Here is a 21,619-nt window from a genome sequence, read left to right on the forward strand (position 1 = left end):
TCTGCTGCTGTGTTGTCTGTCCCCTCTCTGATCTGCCATGTGCCATACAGAAGGTGCCCATGCCAGAGTCCACCCCTGCATTACAGAAACAATGAGAGAGGGGTGAAATTTTTTAGATTCTAAGATTAGAGGAAGACGCAGAATCTGCTCAGATAGTTAATAAGCACACTATCATTACCAGCTGATTACAATATAACTAACATTCATAAAGGAATACCCAGAAAGGCAGGAGTGGGCTATGAAAGCTAAGGTTAGGTATCAAGCTGGACCAAGTGATCAGTATAAAAACCACATGGAGAGATCAAGGAGAAGAAAGAGCACAATATACCCCACAGTTTACCAATGTTTAAAGGCATAATGCACTAGAAACAGTTTTTGTTGCATGCGTTAAAAATATAGCCAAATTTGCATCCTCTTACTAGTTTGAAGGAAGCTAGGGAGTAAAATTAAGTTTCAGATCATACTTTCTGAAACAATATAAAACAGCTTCTAATCTAAGCCAGCACCCTCAAAGTTTTTAACCTCAGTTTAAAATTAATTTGCTTCTTAGCATTGTTTTTAGAAGAGTTGCAGTTTCCTAGTGTAGATAGGACTAACAAGAGAAAGGTAAAGCAAATAAAAATCAATGGATGAGTTGCACTGATTTACATCAGCTGAGGACATGTCCAATGAAAGCTATGCATAACTAGAGCAAGGAGAATGCGGATCTTTGAAAAACTCTCCCAGTCTTTATATTTTAAAACAACAATTTTCAGCTGGTGGGCTGAAGATGTGCCACAGGTAGGTCACAAGGGCAGATATTGGGGAGGTGTATGCGGGGGGGCGGGGAGTGAATTCCTCTCCCCCAAAAACACTCCCCACACCAGCTCCTCTGTGTACACTGCCTCTGGCATAGGAAGCATCAAGGTACCCTAATATGGGACTATGGGGAGCTAATTAGCCCAAACACTGTGCTGTGTAAATTCAACTATTCTGTTTACGTTCTAGAAGAGTTAGCTCAAGTGTCTCTGCACTGTGTTTGGCAAGGGAACTATGACGGAGGGAGACTGGTTGCAATGGAGTGGATTCAGGGGAAGGTAAACCATAAATGGCAGGTTAGGGTAAGACAGAGTCAAGACTATGGGGCTCTGCAGGGGTTGAAGTGAGATGCAAAAATCAAGAAGGCTGAGAACCAATATTTTAAAATCAGAAGAGAAATCTTCATAACCAAAGCCTCAATTCCACAAAGTGATCCATATGAACACAATACTTATGCCTCCATATTTTGCTGAAACCAATGAGAATCAACAAAAACATTACAGATTTCATTAAGACAGGTTTTTTTTTTTAGGATGAACTAAATTTAAAACTTTCCTAAAATTAGTCATTGCCAGTGGAACATCAAACAATTTTATTAATAAAACAAAGATTACTTACTTAGCTTTGACATCTTTTAGCTTCTTAAAAAGAGCTTCTTTTTTTTCCTTGGCTCTCTTGGATAAATTTTCTCCTTTTAGGGTATCTGATATGAATGCGTCTATATCTAAACCACAAGGAAAAAAAGTATATCTTATGAGGAATAAGTTAAAATTGTTTCCCTCTAAAGATAAATACAAAGATTGTTTTTCATAAGTGATGTTATCAGAACAATATAATGTAGTTACTTTCATTCCTGTACCCAAGATGACTGAAAAATATTTCAAAATATAAATTAAATGGATTTGTTCTCTATTCCACATGCTGAGCACAGACATCTGGCACTAAATTTGGGATTAAATGAGTAAAAAAGGCAACAGAATTTTTAAGAAGTTGTGATGGTATAGCAGAGGTTTTGGCAACCCCCCGCATGAGTGCCAAGCACGGCACGCAAGGCCATTTTGCTCAGTATGCCAGGGCCGGCCCCAGCTCTGGGTAGCTGCTGCCAGCGGCAGAACGCAGGCTGCTCCCAGCAGGGCTTGCAGTGTCCCAGCTGCCTGCTGGGAGCAGCCCGGGCTCCCAGCTGCAGCAGCTACCCAGAGCCAAGGCCGGCTGCGGCTGGGAGGCTGCAAACAGCTGCACTGGGCTCCGGAGCCCAAGCATCAGCTCTACCAGCCCATGCATGTGCACTTCAGAGCAGGCGGTGGGTGAGGGTCCTGAGGCAGCACAACCCCGGTCTCTCCCCCGCTCCCAGCACAGACATGGTGACTGGGCTCCAGAGCCCAGTGGAGCTGTTTGTAGCCAGCCTGAGCTCTCAACAGCTGCAGCAAGCAGCAGGCAGGCTGCAAACCGGGCTCCACAGCTCTGTCATGAGCTCCATGCTGACGGCAACTGCACGCACACCTCAGGGCAGACAGCAGGGCAGCACAGCCCGCCCTGAGGTGCATGCACAGTCGCCACCAGCATGAAGCTGATGCCGGAGCTGTGGAGCCCGGCACAGCTGTTTGCTGCCTGCCTGCTGCAGCTGCCCAGAACCCAGGCTGGCTACAAATAGATGCACCGGGCTTCAGAGCCCAGTCACCAGCTCTGTGCTGGGAGCAGGGGAGAGACCAGGGTTGCACTGCCTCAGGCCCCTCCCCCACTGCCCACTCCAAGGCGCACATGCATATGCCAGCACAGAGCTGATGCCTGGGCTCCAGAGCCCGGCGCAGCTGTTTGCAGCCTCCTGGCTGCAGCCAGCCCCAGCTCTGGGTAGCTGCGGCCAGCCGGGAGCCCAGACTGCCCCCAGCAGGCAGCTAAGATGCTGCAAGCCCTGCTGGGAACAGCCCGGGCTCCAGCAGCTACCCAAAGCCAGGGTAGCTGCTGACAGCCACAGAGCCCAGGCTGGGGGGCAGGGGCACAAGCAGGGCATCCTGTCATGTACCCCCTGCCCTCATTTTGTTTTTCTGGCATGCCAGCACTCTGGCACCTTCCAAGGTAGGCCTTGTAGTGTTTTTTGGCACTCTGGCCAAAACACATTACCCACCCCTGGTATGGCAATTTTATTCTATTGCCTATGCCAGAGGTAAGCAAAATACACCCCACTAGGTTATTCTATCCAGCTTGTGGCAGCTTCTCCGAAAGAGAATTGTACCCGACCCATGGCTGCCCTGGCTTTTGGCACCTGTCTCCCTTCCCCATGATGTAGCTGATTACAGCAGCAGCAGCCACTTCCCTCCCCGGCCCAGCCCACAATGTCCCAGCCCCAGCTCCCAGTGTACGCTTCAAGGTAGGGGGCACTGAGCTCCTGGCCAGGCTTCTGCCAAGCAAGGTTGTCTGTGCGCAGCTCCAACTCTCCAACTTGTAGACCAGACACCCCAGCCCCTGGTGAGTTACTCAGGTAAGGTTCTCCCTGCTGGCAAGGGAGGGGGTGCAAAGGAAAGAGCCAGGAGCCATAGGTTATCTGGGGTCTGCCAAGCCGTGGCCTGGTATGGGCACAAGCATTGCTAATGCAGAGCAGTGCTGTGTTCCTGTACGCCACTTCAGTCTGCACCACAAGGGCACAGCTGGAACAGCTGGCACAGCTGCTGCCTGACCTTTGTGCGACTCCTGCCTGACCCCAAGTCCCCAGCACACAGCCAGGTTGGACAAGAGCCATGCCAGCTGCACCTATGTGGCCCAAAGCAGCATGCAGAAACACAGTGCAACACCAGCCCAGCCATGAGCTGGGAACTTGGGGTGGGGGAAGAGTACAGAGAGAAGAGCCTGGGAGCCACAAGTTATCTGGACCTGGCTGGGCAGTGTCACACTGCGCTCTCCCTTTCTCCCTGCACCCTCCCCAAGTCCCCAGCACAGTTGGGTCCAGTAGGAGCCACTCTAGCTGCACCCACATAGCCCAAGGAGGTGCATAGGAACACAGTGCAGCACTGGCCTGGGACTCACAGTGCAGCCACATGCCAGGGACTCAGGGTGGGGAAGGGGGTTCAAGGAGAATGGTTAGGTTCCCTTAACTCGGGTGGATAATTATTTGGGCCATGGGGCCACTTAGGGAGTTTTGGTGAACTGTTGGTGGGGGGAGGGTGCTAACCCAGCCTATAACAGCTCAAAGCACTCAAAGTTGCCCTCCAGCCCAAATAATTGCCCACCCCAGCCTAAGCAGTATAAAGCCAACATATGTAAAAAGCTTTCCTGTATGCATTATTTCCAAGTTATTACAGAAGTTTATATTTAAAAGTGGCTGTTATTTACATTAGAACAGTACTACCCAATTTCACTACTAAAGGTGTAACCAAACCAAATGAGACATCTCATTTTCAGCTGTTTGTGTGTTATCACAGTTTCCCACATTATGTTAGAACTTGGTATTGAAAGCTCTGATCAAATGCTTACAAAGGCACATAATATTAATCAAATGAATTATTGTACTAAAGCAAACAGGACCATTCATATAGGTAGGTTAGCATTTGTGTTTAAAGAACCAGGAAACAAATTATGAGCTGCAAGGCATATTTTAATTCTTAATGTTAATATAATCAACTGATCTTTGCTTTTAAAGCTAAAAGTATTCAAAACAAAATTATTTTGCTTAACTTTTTTCTTTATCCCACTGCACTTAGAACCTTGATCATATAACTCTGTACACTTTGCCCTTTTCTTTCAGTACTCAAAATGAATATATTATTTCCAATGGAAAACACAGTCTGTGCAAAAAAAAAAGTGCAAGTTGGCAATATTTTATATACCTATTGAATGAAATTGACAGAGTGACACTATGGCATGATAGAGTCAATTCTGCAGTAGTTACTCTGGCAAAACCCCCATCGACTTCCATGACTGTTCTGTAGGTGCTACTTCTGCACTATTGGGGTCAAAAGTTCCAATGATATTGAAAACAGAACTTAAGAGAATGTATCTTCCAATGTAACTTTATTGGCAGTGCATCCAATGCAGAGGAATTGTACCTTGTAGCAGACTCAAGAAACACAAGAATCCAAACTAAGAAACACACTTCACACAATACTTAAACAGATATAATGCAGAAAGGCTATGCTTAACCCTCACATGTGTAAGCGAGCCAAGAGTACTCAAACAAGGAATGACCATCATATTATGAGCTAACTTCTTACGTCAGCTGCCATGCTGGTGGGGGGTAGGAAAAATCAAGAGAAACAATCCAGTATTTAAATACTTTTTATATTTGTATTTTTTCTTCTTATAAATAAATAGGAGTGCACCAACAGAAGATTTTCAGGCCGATACTGATAACCCTATTTTTAAGGAGGTGTATCAGTGGATACCGATCCTATTTCCGATACAGTGTGGAGAGCTGCCTCCAGCTGGCAAGTCCATTGTGGTGAAAGGGGTGGGCGAGATAAAAGCCTGCACTGAGAGAGGGGACAAGGGCTACAGAGGGGAGTGCAGCCACCCCAAATTTCACCACAGCTCCCTCTCAGCGGCGCTGCTGCCATGCACCCGGCGCAGGCCTGGCTCAATGCCCCGCCTCCACCCATGCTCTAAGAGCCAGGGCTGCACCAGGCACACAATGGCAGCGGTGCTGGGAGGGACCTACACTGAAATCTGGGGTGACTGCAGCCCCCTCCATAGCCCCCACCCTGAGCCCAGCCCCCAATGAGAAGAGCCCAGAGCAGCCCTCCCTGCCCAGATCCAGAGGCACACGTCCCCCACCCCCCTCTCCTGAGTGCAAACAGCAGCAGGAGCTGCCCCCACTGACAGGTCATGGATCCATCCTGCGTCTCACCTGGGCAGAGCCTGCCCCTACCCCAAACCACCACAGGGGGGTGGTTGATCTACCCTCGATGCTCCTTCCCTCCCCACTCCACTTCCACTACAAAGGCCTTACCAGCTAGAGGCAGCTCTCCACACTACCGGGCTGTGCTCCTTGCTGCCTGAGTGCTGCACTGTGGCTGAGCGCACGCACTGACATTTATCAGCCAAATTAATCAGCCACATCAGGCTCATTTCCAATATGGCCAAATTTCTTTATATTGGTACCGATCCAGTATCACACCTCTAAAAATAACCTACCTAAAATTCGTTTCAAAATTATGTCAACCTGTATTAAGGTTAAAACTTGAATGTATTTAAATAACGTTAAAAAAAGTCAAGGAGTACATGCACTGTCAAATTTTTAAGGAAAATTAAACCATTGAACTTAGGGAAGCCAAGAGGCAGGCATCTGAAACCAGTGTTTGTTAAAGTGATAAAGTGGTTATGACAGCTGTAGCCTCTTCTGCAGTTGTACAGAGAATATTTTCTTCATTTCATTCAGTTAAGTTCAGTACAATAAGTAAGCTCATTCAACCTTGAGTAATTTATTAGGACTTGAAAAAGCAGGAAAGCCATTTCCCTTCTCAAATGTATGAATACAAACAAGGTGTGAGATGAGATTAAGTAGTTCTAAAATTTTGAAAGACCATGACAAGCCAACCAGTTCAATTAACTAACTACAGATAATGCTTCCTTTTAATATTAACTCCTTTATTAGATAAAGTAAAATATGCTTTGATACACTTCCTTGTGTATCTTGTACATAACACAGCTTTACCTGCTAGAAACAATTTTAAAATGCTCATTTTTTAAAATCAAATGAATTCTAATTTATAGTAGAGGTGCTCTCCTATATCAGTGGTATACTGGATCAGCACCAATAAAAGGAAAATTAACATCATCGGCCATTGGCTTTTTTTGGCCAGTGTAGCTGATATCACTTATAAATGCAGCAAAAGTTTGCATACGGCCGCAGCATGCACATGGCCAGGAATGCAGCCAGGCAGCTAGGACAGCATCGTCCTGCCAATAAGTCTGTGGGAGAGAAGGGGTGGGGGCAGATTGAGGCCCCCATGGTAAGGAAGAGAGTGGGGCAGGAGCTGCCCAACCAGGACAGTGAATGCAACCCCAGGGCCAGGAGTGGGACAGAGCTATGAGCAGCAGCTGGTCCAGGGGATGTGGGGAGGAAGGGTGGCTTCCCACCACTGCACACACCCCCAGGGGAGGCATGTGCCTCTCCAGATTCGTGCACACAGCGGCAGCAAGCTGCCCACTGAGGGCTCAGGGCAAGGGGCTGTGGCAGCCTCTTCCTGGCAAGGAGGCTGAGTAGAGACAGGGAGGTTCAGCTATGCAGGGTGGGCAGCAGCGGCACCGGGAAGGGTGGCTACAGCCTCCTAAGCCTCCCTTAGTGCCGCCCCTGCTTGAGGCTCTCTGCTCTGCTGCCTCTCCCTCGGGAGCCGCACGCTGCAGGGAAGGCAGGGGATATGTGGCCAGTGCAGGGCTCCTAAGGGAAGGCAGCAGAGCAGAGTGCCCCAAGAAGAGCCAGCACTAGGTGGGGGGGTGGGGCTATAGCCACCCCAAAATTCCCTGTAGACCTCCCTGCACAACAAAATTCCCCCATAGCCCCACCACAGCCACCCCTCCCAGCACCACCACTGGCCACCCTACACATCTGAGCTTGACCTGCCCCCCACACCAGAAAGAGGCTGGTGCAGCCCCTGGCCCTGAGCCCATAGTGGGCGGCACACCCTCCCTCCCATGCACAAATCCAGGCAGGAGGGGGCACATGCCTCCCCCAGGGGTGTGTACAGCAGCAGAGAGCTCCCCACGCCTGCTGTACACCCCCCAGATGAGCTGTCCACAATTTTTTTAGTGCTACCAAAACCATCTACGATCTGCGCACACAAAGACCAGCGCCCTTGAGATCTATGGATGGAGGGAAGAGGAGCCATCAACACCCACTGGAAGGAGCATTTTAAAGACCTCTTATTTCCACTTGACTCCTACTGCCAGGCCCTTCTTCCTCAGGAGGCAGAGGGTAGACCATGGTCACCCTCCAGGACAAGGAAGGACACTGGGACCTCCCCTTCTGTCCAGCCACGAGGTTGGACCAAGGTGGTCAAGGGCCCCAAGGCCTGCCACACCAGGTCCCCGCCCCACTGGAGCTTTGAAACGGGTATGAACCTCTTGCAGCCCCAGCAGAGCCTGCCAAGCTGCCAGCTCCTGCAGGCAACACAGGCTCTACTGCAACTACCGCCCCCACTCTCCCTAAGAAAAACACAAAGTGTTTGTCATGGGAGACTCCATCCTGAGGGGGACTGAGGGGACAATCTGCTGCCCCAACCCCTTGGCCCAGGAAGTCTGCTGCTTCCTGGGAGCCTGTATCCGAGACATTGCGGAGAAGATCCCTGAATTCCTCCAGCCCACTGACCACTACCCTCTGCTCCTTATCCATATGGGCACCAATGACACAGCTTGGAGTGCTGCCAGCTGGGTCATGAAGCGCTACAGGGATTTGGAAGCAGAGCTTAAGGGGTTGGGGGGCGCAGGTGGTGTTTTCCTTGATCCTTCCAGCTTCGGGCTACAGTCTGAAGAGAGAGAGGAGGATCCAGGTAGTGAACCAAAGGCTGCGGTGCCGGTGTTACCAGGAAGGCTTCGGCCTCCATGACCACAGTCCGCTGTTTGGTGAGAGAGGCAGCGAGCTGCTGGGAAGGGACAGCCTCCACCTCTCTCCACTGGGGAGGAGGCTCTTCTCAGCCAGACTGGCTGACCTGCTCCACCAGGCTTTAAACTAAGCCCGCTGAGGGACAGGGGGACTACCGCCACTGCTGGCCCACTGAGCAACCCTTGCAAAAAGCCAGCAGGCCAAGGCACTTAAGGGAGCCCACCCTTGCCCCAGCCCTGGAACAATCTGTAGGCAAGGCACGGGCCCCCAAACGTACACTTGCCTGCCTGTACACCAATGCCAGGAGCTTGGGGAATAAACAGGAGGAACTTGTCCTCCTGCTTAACACAAATAATTATGATGTCATAGAGATAACAGAGACCTGGTAAGACTCCACCCATGACTGGACCATGGGTATAGACAGCTATACCCTGTACAGGAGGAATCAAGTGGACAAAAAGGGCGGGGGTGTAGCTCTCTATGTCAAGGAAAGCTATCCAAGAGCTTGACCAGGAGTTCGCCAGGGAATTGGCTGAGGCTGCACACTCCCGGTCCATGGTTGTCATGGGAGACTTCAACTACCCAGACATCTCACGGGAAGAGCGCTCAGCCAAATCTGAACAGTCACAAAGCTTCCTCACATACGTGAATGAGCTCTGATGCAAGAAGTCTACAGGCCAACAAGAGGTAAAGCACTGCTTGACTTGGTACTGGCAACTGGGGATGACCTAATCAGCAACCCAGCGATCGAAGGGATACTGGCTGACAGCGACCATGAGCTGATCACCTTCATCATTCGCCAAAAGCTGGCAAGTCAGTCAGCAGTACAGAGGTCCTCAACTTGAGGAGGGCTGACTTTGACAAGCTCAGGAGGCTTGTCGGTGAGGCCCTAAGGGATCACAACCCCAAGAGGAGGGAAGTCCAGGAAGAGTGGCTGCTCCTCAAGGGAGCAATCCTAGATGCACAAGTTAAGTCTATTCCATCTTGGAGGAAAGGCACCAAAAGGGCACAGCAGCCCCCTTGGCTCAACAAGGAACTACCGGACCCCTCCTGCATCGAAAAAGAAAGACCTACAAAAGGATGGAAGATGGGATCCACCTCCAAGGAGGAATACTCTGCACTGGTCCAGACCTGCAGGGAGCAAAACAGGAAAGCCAAGGCTACGATGGAACTCCAACTGGCTACAAGTATCAAGAACAATAAAAAGTCCTTTTTTTTAGATATGTGAGGAGCCAGACAAAAGGCAAAGGCAATATTGGACCCCTGCTAAACCAGAAGAGACAATTGACGACCGACGCCCAGGAAAAAGCCAGCTTACTAAATGGGTACTTTGCGTCGGTCTTTCACAAGTCCCATGGGATGCCCCTGCCCATCACGGGACAGGGACGCCCGGGTGAGGGTGATTCCTGGCCCTTCTTAAATGCTGACCTCATAAAGGAACACCCTGAAAGGCTGGACACCTTCAAGTCAGCCAGCCCTGACAAGCTACACCCCAGAATACTCAAGGAGCTGGCTAGCATCATAGCTCAGCCCCTGGCACAGATCTTCAAGAGCTCCTGGCACACTGGTGAAGTGCCCGAGGATTGGAAGAAAGCCAATGTAGTGCCTATCTTCAAGAAAGGGAAGAAAGTGGATCCGGCAAGCTACAGGCCCATCAGCCTGGCCTCTATCCTGGGGAAGGTCTTAGAAAAGTTTATCAAAGCAGCCATTCTTAGAAAAAATTATCAAATGGGCCATTCTTAATGGACTGGCCAATGGCAACATCCCGAGGGATAGCCAGCATGGGTTTGTTGCGGGCAGGTCGTGCTTGACCAAACTCATCTCCTTTTACGACCAGGTGCCCTATCACCTGGACAAGGGAGAAGAGATTGATGTCGTATATCTCAACTTGAAAAAAGCCTTCAATCTGGTATCCCGTGATCACCCCTTGGCAAAACTGGCCAACTGCAGCCTCGGGTCCATCACAATCCGCTGGCTGGGGAATTGACTCTGGGATTGGACCCAGAGGGTGGTGGTTGACAGAAGTCAATTGTCATGGTGCCCTGTGACCAGTGGGGTCCCTCAAAGCTGTCCTTGGACCCATATTGTTCAACATCTTCATTAATGATGTGGACACTGGAGTCAGAAGCAGACTGGCCAAGTTTGCCGATGAAACAAACTTTCGGGTAAAGCATCCACATCTGAAGACAGGGGGGACAATCCAGGCTGAACTTGACAGGCTCAGGAAATGGACAGATGAGAACCTGATGGTGTTTAACACCGAAAAATGCAAGGTTCTCCACCTCTTAAGGAAAAACCTGCAGCGTGCTCAGCAGTGCTACACTGGCTAGCACTATGGACAAAAAGGACTCGTGTGTCATGAAGCTGACCACAAGATGAACATGAGCCTTCAATGTGATGCTGCAGCTAGTAAAGCGAACAACATGCTGGCTTGAATTCATAGATGCTTCTCAAGCAAATCCCAGGATGTCATTCTCCCCTTGTACTTGGCCTTGGTGAGGCCACAGCTGGAGTACTGCATCCAGTTTTGGGATCCACAATTCAAAAAGGATGTGGAGAAGCTTGAGAGAGTGCAGAGGAGAGCCACATGCATGATCAGAGGTCAGGAAAATAAACCTTATGGATGAAAGGCTGAGAGCTACGGGATTCTTCAGCCTGAAAAAGCACAGGCACTGGGGCAATCTGATGGCCACCTATAATTTTTTAAAGGGTGTTCACCAGGATCTGGGGGAACATTTGATCACCAGAACACCCCGAGGGATGACAAGGTTGAACGGTCATAAACTACTGCAAGACCATTTCAGGCTGGACATAAGGAAGAACTTCTTTACTGTCCAAGCCCCCAAGGGCTGGAATAGTCTGCCACTGGAGGTGGTTCAAGCACCTACTTTGAACACCTTCCAGAGAAAATGTGGATGTTCATCTTGCTGGGATCCCATGACCCCAGCTGACTTCCTGCCCCTGGGGTAGGGGGCTGGACTGGATCTTCCAAGGTCCCTTCCAGCACTAATGTCTATGAAAAGCTATGAATCTATGAATCTAAATATTACAGAGGGATCACCTTGCTGTCCACGACAAGAAAAGTCATTATGAGAATCCTCTTCCCAGAATCTCATTGTGGGTTTCGGGCATCAGGAGACACATCTGACATCATCTTCGCTGCTCACCAGCTGCAGAAAAAATGCCAAAATAATATAAGCCTTTCTATATGGTCTTCTTTGACCTCACTAAAGCCTTTGACACTCTCAACCAAGAAGCAATGTGGAGGATCCTTTTGAAGTACAAGTACCCACTGAAGTTCATCACCATTCTTTGCTTGCTCCATGACAGTATGCAAGCGATGGTTCTCAGTAACAGATCCATCACGGACCCTTTTTGAGGTTAAGACAGAATTGTTAAACAAGGCTACATCATCGCTCCAAAACTCTTCCCAATATTCCTTACTGTGATGATGCATCTGATCACCAACAAGCTTCCAATCAGAGCAGAGCTAAAATACCAAATGGATGATAAGCTGTTTAATCTCGGCCAACTCCAAGCCAAAAGAAAAACTACCCTGACCTCAACTACCAAGCTCCAGTACGCTGATGATGCTGCAGCATGCACTCACCTCAGAAGCAGACCTTCAGGTAACTGTTGATGTCTTTACTGATGCATACAAGAAAATGGGACTGAAACTTAATATTCAGAAGACTAAGGTCCTCCATCAACAAGCTCTTACTGAACAATGCCTAGTTCTGATCATTCAGATTTATAGCAAAACTATGGAAAATATTGAGTATTTTCCATACCTCCGAAGTCCTCTCTCACAGAAGGCTGACAATGATGAAGAAATCTAACATTATCTCAAACATTCAAGTGCGACGTTCTGACACCTTAGGAAATGGGTGTTCAAAGATTGCAATATCAGAACAAAAACCAAGCTCATGGTTTATCAAGCAGTTGTGATCCCCACCTTACTATGTGGAGCTGAGAAGTGGACAACATACAGGAGACACCTCAAGTTGTGGAAGAGTATCATCAACTCCATCTACAGAAGATCCTTTCAATCCAGTGGGAAGACAGATGCATCAATATTAGCATCCTCTCGCAAGCAAACACCATGAGCATCAAGGCAATGACCATCCAACAACAAACTCGCTGGGCCAGACATCTGGATTTCTGACTCCAGCCTCACAAAGCATGTTTTATTCTCCTAGCTCATTAAAGCATACACTCAAGAGGAGAACAGAGGAAATGCTTCAAGGACATCCTCAAGGCAACCTTGAAAAAAAAAATGCAACATCAACACCAACTCATGGGAGACTATCACCCAGGACAAGCCCAAATGCAAGGATCTCAGTACTTTGAAACATTAGGACAACAAAATATGGAAAAGCAGGAGTGACAGAAACCATGTCATGAACCAAATCAAGAACTCGGAGCTACCCACCATGCACAGAAACATGTGCCCATATTGCAACTGGCATTTGTCAATCCCAGATCAGCCTCGTCATCTATGCTTTATCTGTAGGTCTGAAGATTCATAGAAGACAACCACCTTTCACTGCAAGGGACTGCTGATGAAAATGACTCTTCACATGTTGGAAGAGATGGCTGAGGAGGAAAATATTTGCCCCTATCTTTTAGATATTTGCTTAGTCAAAGTTATCAGCTTGAAGTGCTATCTACATAGCAAAATACAAAAGACTAGTACTATAAGTCACATTTATTTTAAAAAAATGCTTACAATGTTACCTTCAAGCCCTTTATCTAATTAATTACAGTAGTCCTCTGGAGCCTCCCATTAAATTCTGCAGGTGATCTTACTTCTTGCTGAGCAAAAATTCCAACACCGGAGTTACTAGAGTACTGTTTGTACTCCACAATTACAGCATCTTGATTGAGATGATTATGCAAAACTAGAATAATGTTGGTTTATAAAACTTTTGCATTTCCCAAATGACCAATAAAATGTAATCTCTGATTTGGGATATACAGTGAACCCCAATCCCTACTGAGGACTAAATGTACTGCTGATGTGACACAACCTTATTGCATGAAACTGAATGAGAAAGCAGAGATGAAAACATTGCTTTCTATCATACAGGAGCAAGACATATATGTCTGTTCCATTTCTACCCACTGTGGTGAAAGTCCAGAGAGATTTCTCAAGAAAAGAAAAAAAAAAAATCAAAATAAAACTGTGGTTTCTAAACAGCAGTGACAGGAAGGGAGGGCATTCTCTAGGGAATGACAGCTCCTTTCCATAAGACCGCAAGCATATAGCTACCAAAGTAAAACTGCCACAGAGCAGGTTACTAGTCCCCTTGTATCACTGTTCACTTCCTTAGGCCCAGAGAAAGGATCAAGTTTAAACTTAGAGGTGCTCCAGCAGAAAGTCAATTCAAAACAGATTTTTGGCAAAGAAAGCTCCCAGAGGTTCTAAGAAGTATTTTACTTGATATTAAGAGACAGAGCTGACAAGCACATGCTCTGTATACACACAAAAAAAATGTCAAGTTCTCTACTACAAATCTTGTACACGTATGACAACGAATACAGCACCTTCAATGCCAAGATTACAATACAGGTTATTTGAAGTAAGGTAACACATGCGCAAACTTGGTAATTGTTCATTATTATGTAGAAAGTTTTGCATATGGAACAAATCAATTTCCATTGCATGGCTTCATGGAGCCAATCACTTCGCTGCACATACCAGATACGAAACCTACAGTAAATTGTTCTAGACTAGAACCCAGAAAGCCCCATGATCCAAGCTCGTCTTTTCCTCGCTAGTGTTTGTATTTGTTTCTGTGCAATGCAGAGTCTTTGCTTTTAAGCCTAGCCTTATATCCTTACCTTTAGAAGGGAGTCAAGTAACATTAGCTGTAAAATAATGGAGTCGTTATCATAAAGAAGTAAGTCTAGAAAGGACCCCAAGAGATCATCTAACCAGGGACTGAAACTGCAACTTTGGTGTTATTTACACCAGGCTCTAACCCAGTGGTCTCCAAAGTGGGGTGCGCGCACCCCAGGGGGTGCGCAAGACGATCCATTGGGGTGCAGGGAAAAAATATTAGAGCTTCTATTTCTATTTATATAAATATATATATATTGGGGGTGCATGCTCAAAAATTGTTTTACTGATAGGGGTGCGCAATCAAAAAAGTTTGGAGACCACTGCTCTAACCAACCAAACTAAATGGCTGCTCACTCTTTTTCTGTTGAAATAGAGAAGAAAGCTCAGCTCTCCAATGACAAATACAAATCTTATACACTGAATCTTAAGCTGAACAAACCGAATCTGCATAATGATAGCTACTATTCTAACCACTAGCACACTCTCAAAAACAGGAATTTCACCAAGAATCCTGATCCTGAATTTTCTACTGCTGTCTACAAAACAGTTGTGTAATCTACCAGGAGTCATATTCTTTATTATGTGGTCCACTAAGGAATAACACTAATTGAAGTGGTAGAGATTTGGGGATGGGGATCTAAAGGTCCTCATTGTAAACCCTGTTACTAAGAAATACAGTGACTGACTTAGTCTGGTATATGAAGGAATTTCTGTTTGCAGCTTTAATTTTAAAACAATAGATTTAATCCAAGAGAGAAAAAAAAACATTTTAAAACAGGCCTTATAGTTGAACCATCATAATTTGTCAGTCACAGTGCTGCATGCAACAAAACACAGGTTGCATTTTTCTGTCATTTGTCATACGTTTTCACTGCTTCTACCGCACACTGTCAGGATGGACAACTGAGAGATAATGTGCATGCTAGTGTGCACATTATCATAATGAGGAGAATCGAGTCCCTCAGCAGAAAGGAAACCAGACCTGGAAAAGCCATGCTATTTCAAAAACCTTTAGAGAAAGACTTTGGGCTATGTCACACATTAAATTTAGGGCATGTTAACTGCACTTAAAATGCAAACGTCCACATATTCAAGCAGTAAAACATACGCTAAATGCTATCATATTGTGGCAAAGTTAGGACTTTTCACAGGAGAAATCTCTCCAGATGACATTAAATAGCATGCTATCGTCCAAAAACTCAACAGAAATAATATGAGCAATCTGCAGTCCCAGAGATGGGACCAACAATCATCTAACTGTCACCAGAGTCTCAACCAGCCCTAGTGAAGTGTTTGTTGGTCTTGAATCAGCCCTGGTGCAGCGCAAACATGTTTTTTAGGATCTGCAAACATGCAGGGCCAGAGTCTTGAACCAACTCCAGTGAGTCAGCCCCTGCACTACACCAGCTGATTACCAATCCCAACGCCAGGACCACGCCAGGGCCAGTTCAAGACCCGAGCTCCTCATGTTTGCAGCTCCTAAAAACCCTGTTTGCACTACACAGTTCAAGACCTCAGTCCAGTTTCACAGCTTGGATCAACAATCAGCAAGCTGGAAATCATGTTAGAGATCATGGTAAATACTACCGTGCAACTGCTCAGAACGTGTTCTAAATTTTTAGTATGGTACAGGTAAGGCTTACTATGACCTAAATAAAACATGTTCCAAGTGTCCCATGTGGCAAGGCCTTTAAACATATTCATGTGAATTGTGAACATTTGGTTTCCTACTATTCACAGTTAATGAACTGCATTATTTTATGAAGTGTGCTCTAGAGCAGTGGTCTCCAAACTTTTTTGATTGCACACCCCTATCAGTAAAAAATCTGAGCAAGCAACCCCAATATATGTATATTTATATAAACATAAAATATAAATAGAAGTTCTAGTATTTTCTTCCTACACCCCAATGAATCATCTTGCGCACCCCCTGGCATGCGCACACCCCACTTTGGAGACTGCTGCTCTATAGAAAGTATTTGCATGATGACATGAATGTCAGATACAGAACTGAAAAGCTCAAGAACTGAAAAAAAAACAATTTGCAAATTTATCTGACAATATATGCTACAAATTGATAAGGAAGGGGAAAGTGGACTAAAATGATACTGTCCGTTTCAGCTGTAATACTTTGTTTTGCTTAAATCCTACTTGCCAGTACATCAAAAACACAAAGGCTATTTTTACAAGACTTGATTTTACATCTTTTGTATAGAAAAGTTATTTTTGTTTTCAATTGTCAGTGTAAACATACAGCAATGACGTGTGCAAAGCCCAAGCATTTCCAAGTGCCTATTCAGACAACTTTGCCCGTTATCAAAAACTGTACAGAGTATTAAACAAAGCCCTATTCCTAAAAACCTCACTCACACGTATAAACAGCTTACTCTGATGAGTTTTACAAAGTCAAAAAGAACTATTTCATGCACAAAAACTATGCAAGTGAGTTTTTCAGGATACGGAGAAGAAAACTTGAAGGAAAAACAATATGTAAACTCTCGAATCTCAAAAAACCGTTGCTATCTTAACACGCTGCTGCAACTCAGGCAATGAGACAGCATTTTATTAATCATTTCAAACTCAAAATAGTTAGTTGTGTAGTGTATTACTTAATGTAGTAACCACCTGCTGTACTGCCTGCAAAAACACTTTAGGCCAGCAGAACTCGAACTTTTAGAGCGATGGGCCGCTACTTTGCTCCAGCAAGGGAGAAAGGGGAGAGAGGAGGAGGTAGCTGCCAATGTCAGATGGAGGGGATGTTACCAAATAAGCAGCATTTGCCAAAGGGGAGGGGAGATGCCAGATCCAGTCACTTCAGGGGCATGTCCAGCCAATGAGTTGTTGTAGGTTAAGGATCACTGCTCAACCCCTGAACCACAGGCCAGATCCGTGCTGCCAGCCCAGAGAACTCCCCAAAGCATTGGGGAAACTGGCAGGGGTGCAGCAGCAGCAGCATTAATAGCTGCCCCCCTGCTGCCAAATTTCTGGACCTGTGGGGAGCTCCAATAGGCTGGATAACAGAGCCTTGCACACTGGATCATGCCAGCCTTACCCCACACTGCTCATCCAGCCCACAGAGCCAGATGGCTAGGCACCACTGCTTTACGTGATGTACTTCGCAAATATGACTAGCTTCAAATGGACAACCATGCATCTCTCACCTATCTGTATTGTAGTTTTAGGACACAGTTAACCAATACGACTGCAGAATTCACACCTAATCCACTCTTCAGGAGCAGGCCTAAAAACAAGGTATTGAACAACCAGCTCTGCATCTACCTATCCATTTGCACTATAAATCTCCTGAACTGAAGTCTATGCAATAACATTTGAAGATGTGGCTTTTCTCCCCAACATGAAGTTCAACCCAGAGTTTACTAAGCTGCTTCTCATTTGTCCCCCATTTATATTTATACAGAAACAAAATAGCCATTATCAAATAAGAATGAAGACAGACCTACCACTATAAAACAGATAGCTGAAAATAACACACTAATATAGACCAGCAAATATTTAGACCATCTTTTGGCCACATACAATCTTTATGAGCAATTCAAGTTACCTTAAAGCACCATAAGTAAGCCTATTTTTTCTAAAATGTCACCAACATAAACTTAATTTACTGATAACAAATAAATATCCAGCAGTTTCCCTCAGTGATTTGTGGAGCAAGCACACAAAGATTCCTTAAGCTCTCAACTGAAATCAAGCACCTAGGACTAGAGGTACGCTGATACATCGGTCCACACCGATACGAAGAAAATTTTCTGATTTGGAAATCGGCACGATGCAGCCGATAATTTGTCCAATAACTGCCCGTGCACGTGTGCAGCCGAAGTGCAGCACATAGGCAGTGAGGAGCAGAGCCAGCAGCGTGGAGCACTGCATGCAGCTGGTAAGTCTGGTGTGGTGGAAGGCCCCAGCCTGCCTCGAGCAGATCTGGGGGCACACCCCCCCCCAGCAACCTCCCAGATGAGCAGCGGGAGCCACCAGATGAGCACTAGATGAGCCACATGCAGCAGCAGGAGCCACCCCCCTCCCTTCCCACCTGACCACCCTCCCCCCACCCCCCATGCCATGCCTCAGTCCTGCCCCAGCCCGCAGCTGCAGCCTGCCCCACACCGCACAGACCCAGGGGTACATGTTCCCACCCCCTTCCCAGACAATCCATTTGCAGCTCTGTCTCGAGCCCCTCCCCACCCCAGCTGATCAGCACCTGCCCCTGCCCCAGCCCCATTCCCTCCCTCACTGCAGGGGCCTGAAGAGCTGCCTATCAGAAACTGGATCGGTATCGGCCAATATGCTTCCTTTAAAAATCGGCTATTGGTATTGGCGCCAAAAAAATCTCTATCAGCGCACCCCTACCTAGGACATAGGAAAGTTATATTCAGGACAGAATTTTAACCTCATTATTTGGGGAGCTAAGCCTCCCTTACCTACACTCAGAAGATGACTAAAGAGCAGGTTCTAAAAGATGTAGGAGCTGGGGGGTGGGGGGACAGCATACTAATACAAATCAAGATCAGGTTACAAAGTGATTCCAAAAGAACCACAACAAACAACATTAAGGATTAATGCAAGATTTATACTATATGCCACATAAACAGTATCTATTATGGTTTGTTGACATACGATTGGGAAAGAAACAAAAACTCAGTCACACAAGAAAGACAAGCTCCATGTTAATTGAAAAAGACAAACTAAGTGAGTAATTAGTATATATAAAATAGTCTATGCCATTTTTATCACCCAAATGACATTGCCAAATTTATGACAGAGACAGTCAAACTATGTTTCAAATCACTGGATTTATATTTTTAACCAGGAATGCCTGTGTGTGGCTTTTTACCACACTGTCTGGTCTCATTTGATTACTATCAATGTATATATTAATATATACTAAGTATATGTCTACCTCAGATGTGTATATGATCTGTATGTTTTATTCTGTAAAACTAAATTCTTCCATAATGAATTAACATTAATTTCAACAATGCCATTCTGAACAATGCATTGCAATAAATAACTACACATCAGTTTTAAAAGTAATGGAGAAAGATTACTTTCTACTTAGGTGCATTTTGTTTGTGACGGATGAGGGAGCAAAGGAGCAGATCCAGCAACAACTGACGTGGAAGCAAGAGCAAGATAGCTTGTTTCTCAGTACCATGCCTATAGGCAAAAGTTAAATCTGATAAATTAAACTTATTTAACCCATGCACAAGATCCACCATTTTGTGCATCATGCTTCTCCCCCTTCTTCCCCACCCTACCTCCAGGCAGCTTAGTGCCTGGAAACAGCTTTGTAAAGAGCGCCATACATTTTGTTTCATTCAAAGAAAAAAGGTTAAGAAATTTCAGTCAAGTGAAATGAGGTCTGGAAACTAGTAAAATAACAAGACTGAATGATTAATAGTTGTTAGGAAAGAGAATCAGAAAGACGAGACTAGATCTCTTCCCAGCTATTAGGCATCTAAATAGCACTTAGACACCTTTGGATCTAAGCTTCAAGCCTGAAAAGCTGTTATTGTAACAAGCAGATAGATCTGGCTTGCTGCTCTCTGGGACTCAGCCTTAAGGCCAAGATGAAGGCCTGTTACAAAAAGTAGAAGCCTTAATTTTTTTCAGGACTTGAGCAGTACAGGAGCACTGCACTCATACACTCAGAAGCCTAAGTACTTCTTATCAAATAGAAGTTGGAATAAGATCGGCCCCAAAAACTTAACAGACTACAACTAAGCTTTTTTGTTCGGTGGCACAATAAATACAATTGGAGGAGTGAGAGAAGTAGGTATCAGACAGAGGGAATAGGTATCTTCATTACTCTCTTCATAACTGTTTAATGTTAGCCTAGAAAAGATATCCCTTCATAAATTGGTATAAAACATGAAACTATGCCTTACTGTAGTACAGACGTCAGCGATGAGACAGACTGTGCCATGCATAGTTGACTGATGAGACCTTTTAAACACTAAAATCATTGCAGTAAAACCCCAATAATGAAATTACCAGTAAGACACCAACAAACACATACGCACCTAAAATTCAGCAGACATTTCCAACCAACACCATCAGTGGCCAGAATCTGCTGCTACAATTCGCTACCCTCCCCATTCGCAGGGGATACACTCTTGTATCCCCCCGCAAATGGCAAAATCCATGAATAAAGCACTGTGTTCATGAATGCTGTGCCCCCGGCAGCTGCGGGGGGACGGAGGGGGCACAACTGCGCTGGCAATGGCAGGAGCACAGCAACAGCAAGCATGGAGCTCCCAAGGAACTCCTTTAAGTGTATTAAGTCCCCGTTTTCAAAAAAAAGAGGAGAAGACCCAGGCAACTCTAGACCCATTAGTCTTACTTCGATCCTAGGTAAGCTCTTTGAGAAAATTATCCAGGAGCACATCTGGAAAGGACCAGCAGGGGGGATGATGCTCAGGGACAACCAGCATGGGTTCATTAGGGGCAGGTCCTGTCAGACCAACCCGATTGCCTTCTAGGATCAGGTCACAAAATCATTGGACACAAGTCTTGCAGTGGATGTAGTCTTTCTGGACTTCAGGAAGGCCTTTGACACTGTCTCCCACCCCATTCTCATTCAAAAGCTAGGGGACTGTGGCATTGATGCCCATACAGTCAGATGGATCACAAATTGGCTGAGGGGCCAAACCTCGAGTGGTGGTAGATGGGTCACATTCAACTTGGAGGGATGTGGGCAGTGGAGTCCCCCAGAGCTGTCCTCAGGCCCACACTGTTCAATTTCTTTATTAGCGACTTGGATGAGGGGGTGAAAAGCACCCTGTTCAAATTCACGGATGACACCAAGATTTGGGGTGAGGTGGGCACGCTAGAAGGGAGGGACAGGATACAGCTGGACCTGGATAGGTTACAGGGGTGGGCGAATGAAAATAGGATGGGATTCAATACTGACGAGTGCAGGGTACTGCACTTGGGCAGTAAGAACCAGCAGTATATCTATAGGCTAGGGAACTCCCTTCTCAAAAGCACAGAGGCAGAAAGAGATCTTGGAGTCATCATCGATTCCAAAATGAACATGGGCGGGGTCAGTAAGGCTAACCGCACCTTGTTATGCATCCACAGATCCTCCCCCTCTATGTGACACTGGTCAGGCCACAGTTGGAGTACTGCATCCAGTTCTGGGCACTGCATTTCAGAAGGAATGTGGACAACATGGAGAGGGTCCAGAGGAGGGCCACTCGCATGATCTGGGGACCACAGGGCAGATCCTATGAGGAGAGGCTATGGGACCTGAACCTGCTCAACCTTCACAAGAGAAGGCTGAGAGGGGACCTGGTGACCGTCTATAAACTTACTAGGGGAGACCAGCAGGGAATGGGAGAGACCCTGTTCCCCCAAGCACCTCCTGGAGTAACAAGGAATAATGGCCGTAAGTTGTTAGAGAGTAGGTTCAGACTAGACATTAGAAGGCA

The 21,619-nt window shown here is 46.3% G+C and overlaps 1 protein-coding gene across 2 annotated transcripts in view; it reads right to left on the bottom strand.

Moving 5' to 3' along the window:
• Window positions 1-21,619, bottom strand: part of SKAP2 (src kinase associated phosphoprotein 2) — a 226,835-nt gene that overhangs the window by 195,443 nt on the left and 9,773 nt on the right. For both annotated transcript variants that reach the window (XM_019508620.1, XM_019508621.1), the window contains exon 3: window positions 1,417-1,522. In XM_019508620.1, the coding sequence (XP_019364165.1) occupies window positions 1,417-1,522 (106 nt within the window). The remainder of the gene's footprint in view (window positions 1-1,416; window positions 1,523-21,619) is intronic.

The sequence above is a fragment of the Gavialis gangeticus genome, unplaced genomic scaffold, assembly GCF_001723915.1.
Source record: "Gavialis gangeticus isolate Ggan-Ray unplaced genomic scaffold, GavGan_comp1, whole genome shotgun sequence".
Classification (NCBI taxonomy): domain Eukaryota; kingdom Metazoa; phylum Chordata; order Crocodylia; family Gavialidae; genus Gavialis; species Gavialis gangeticus.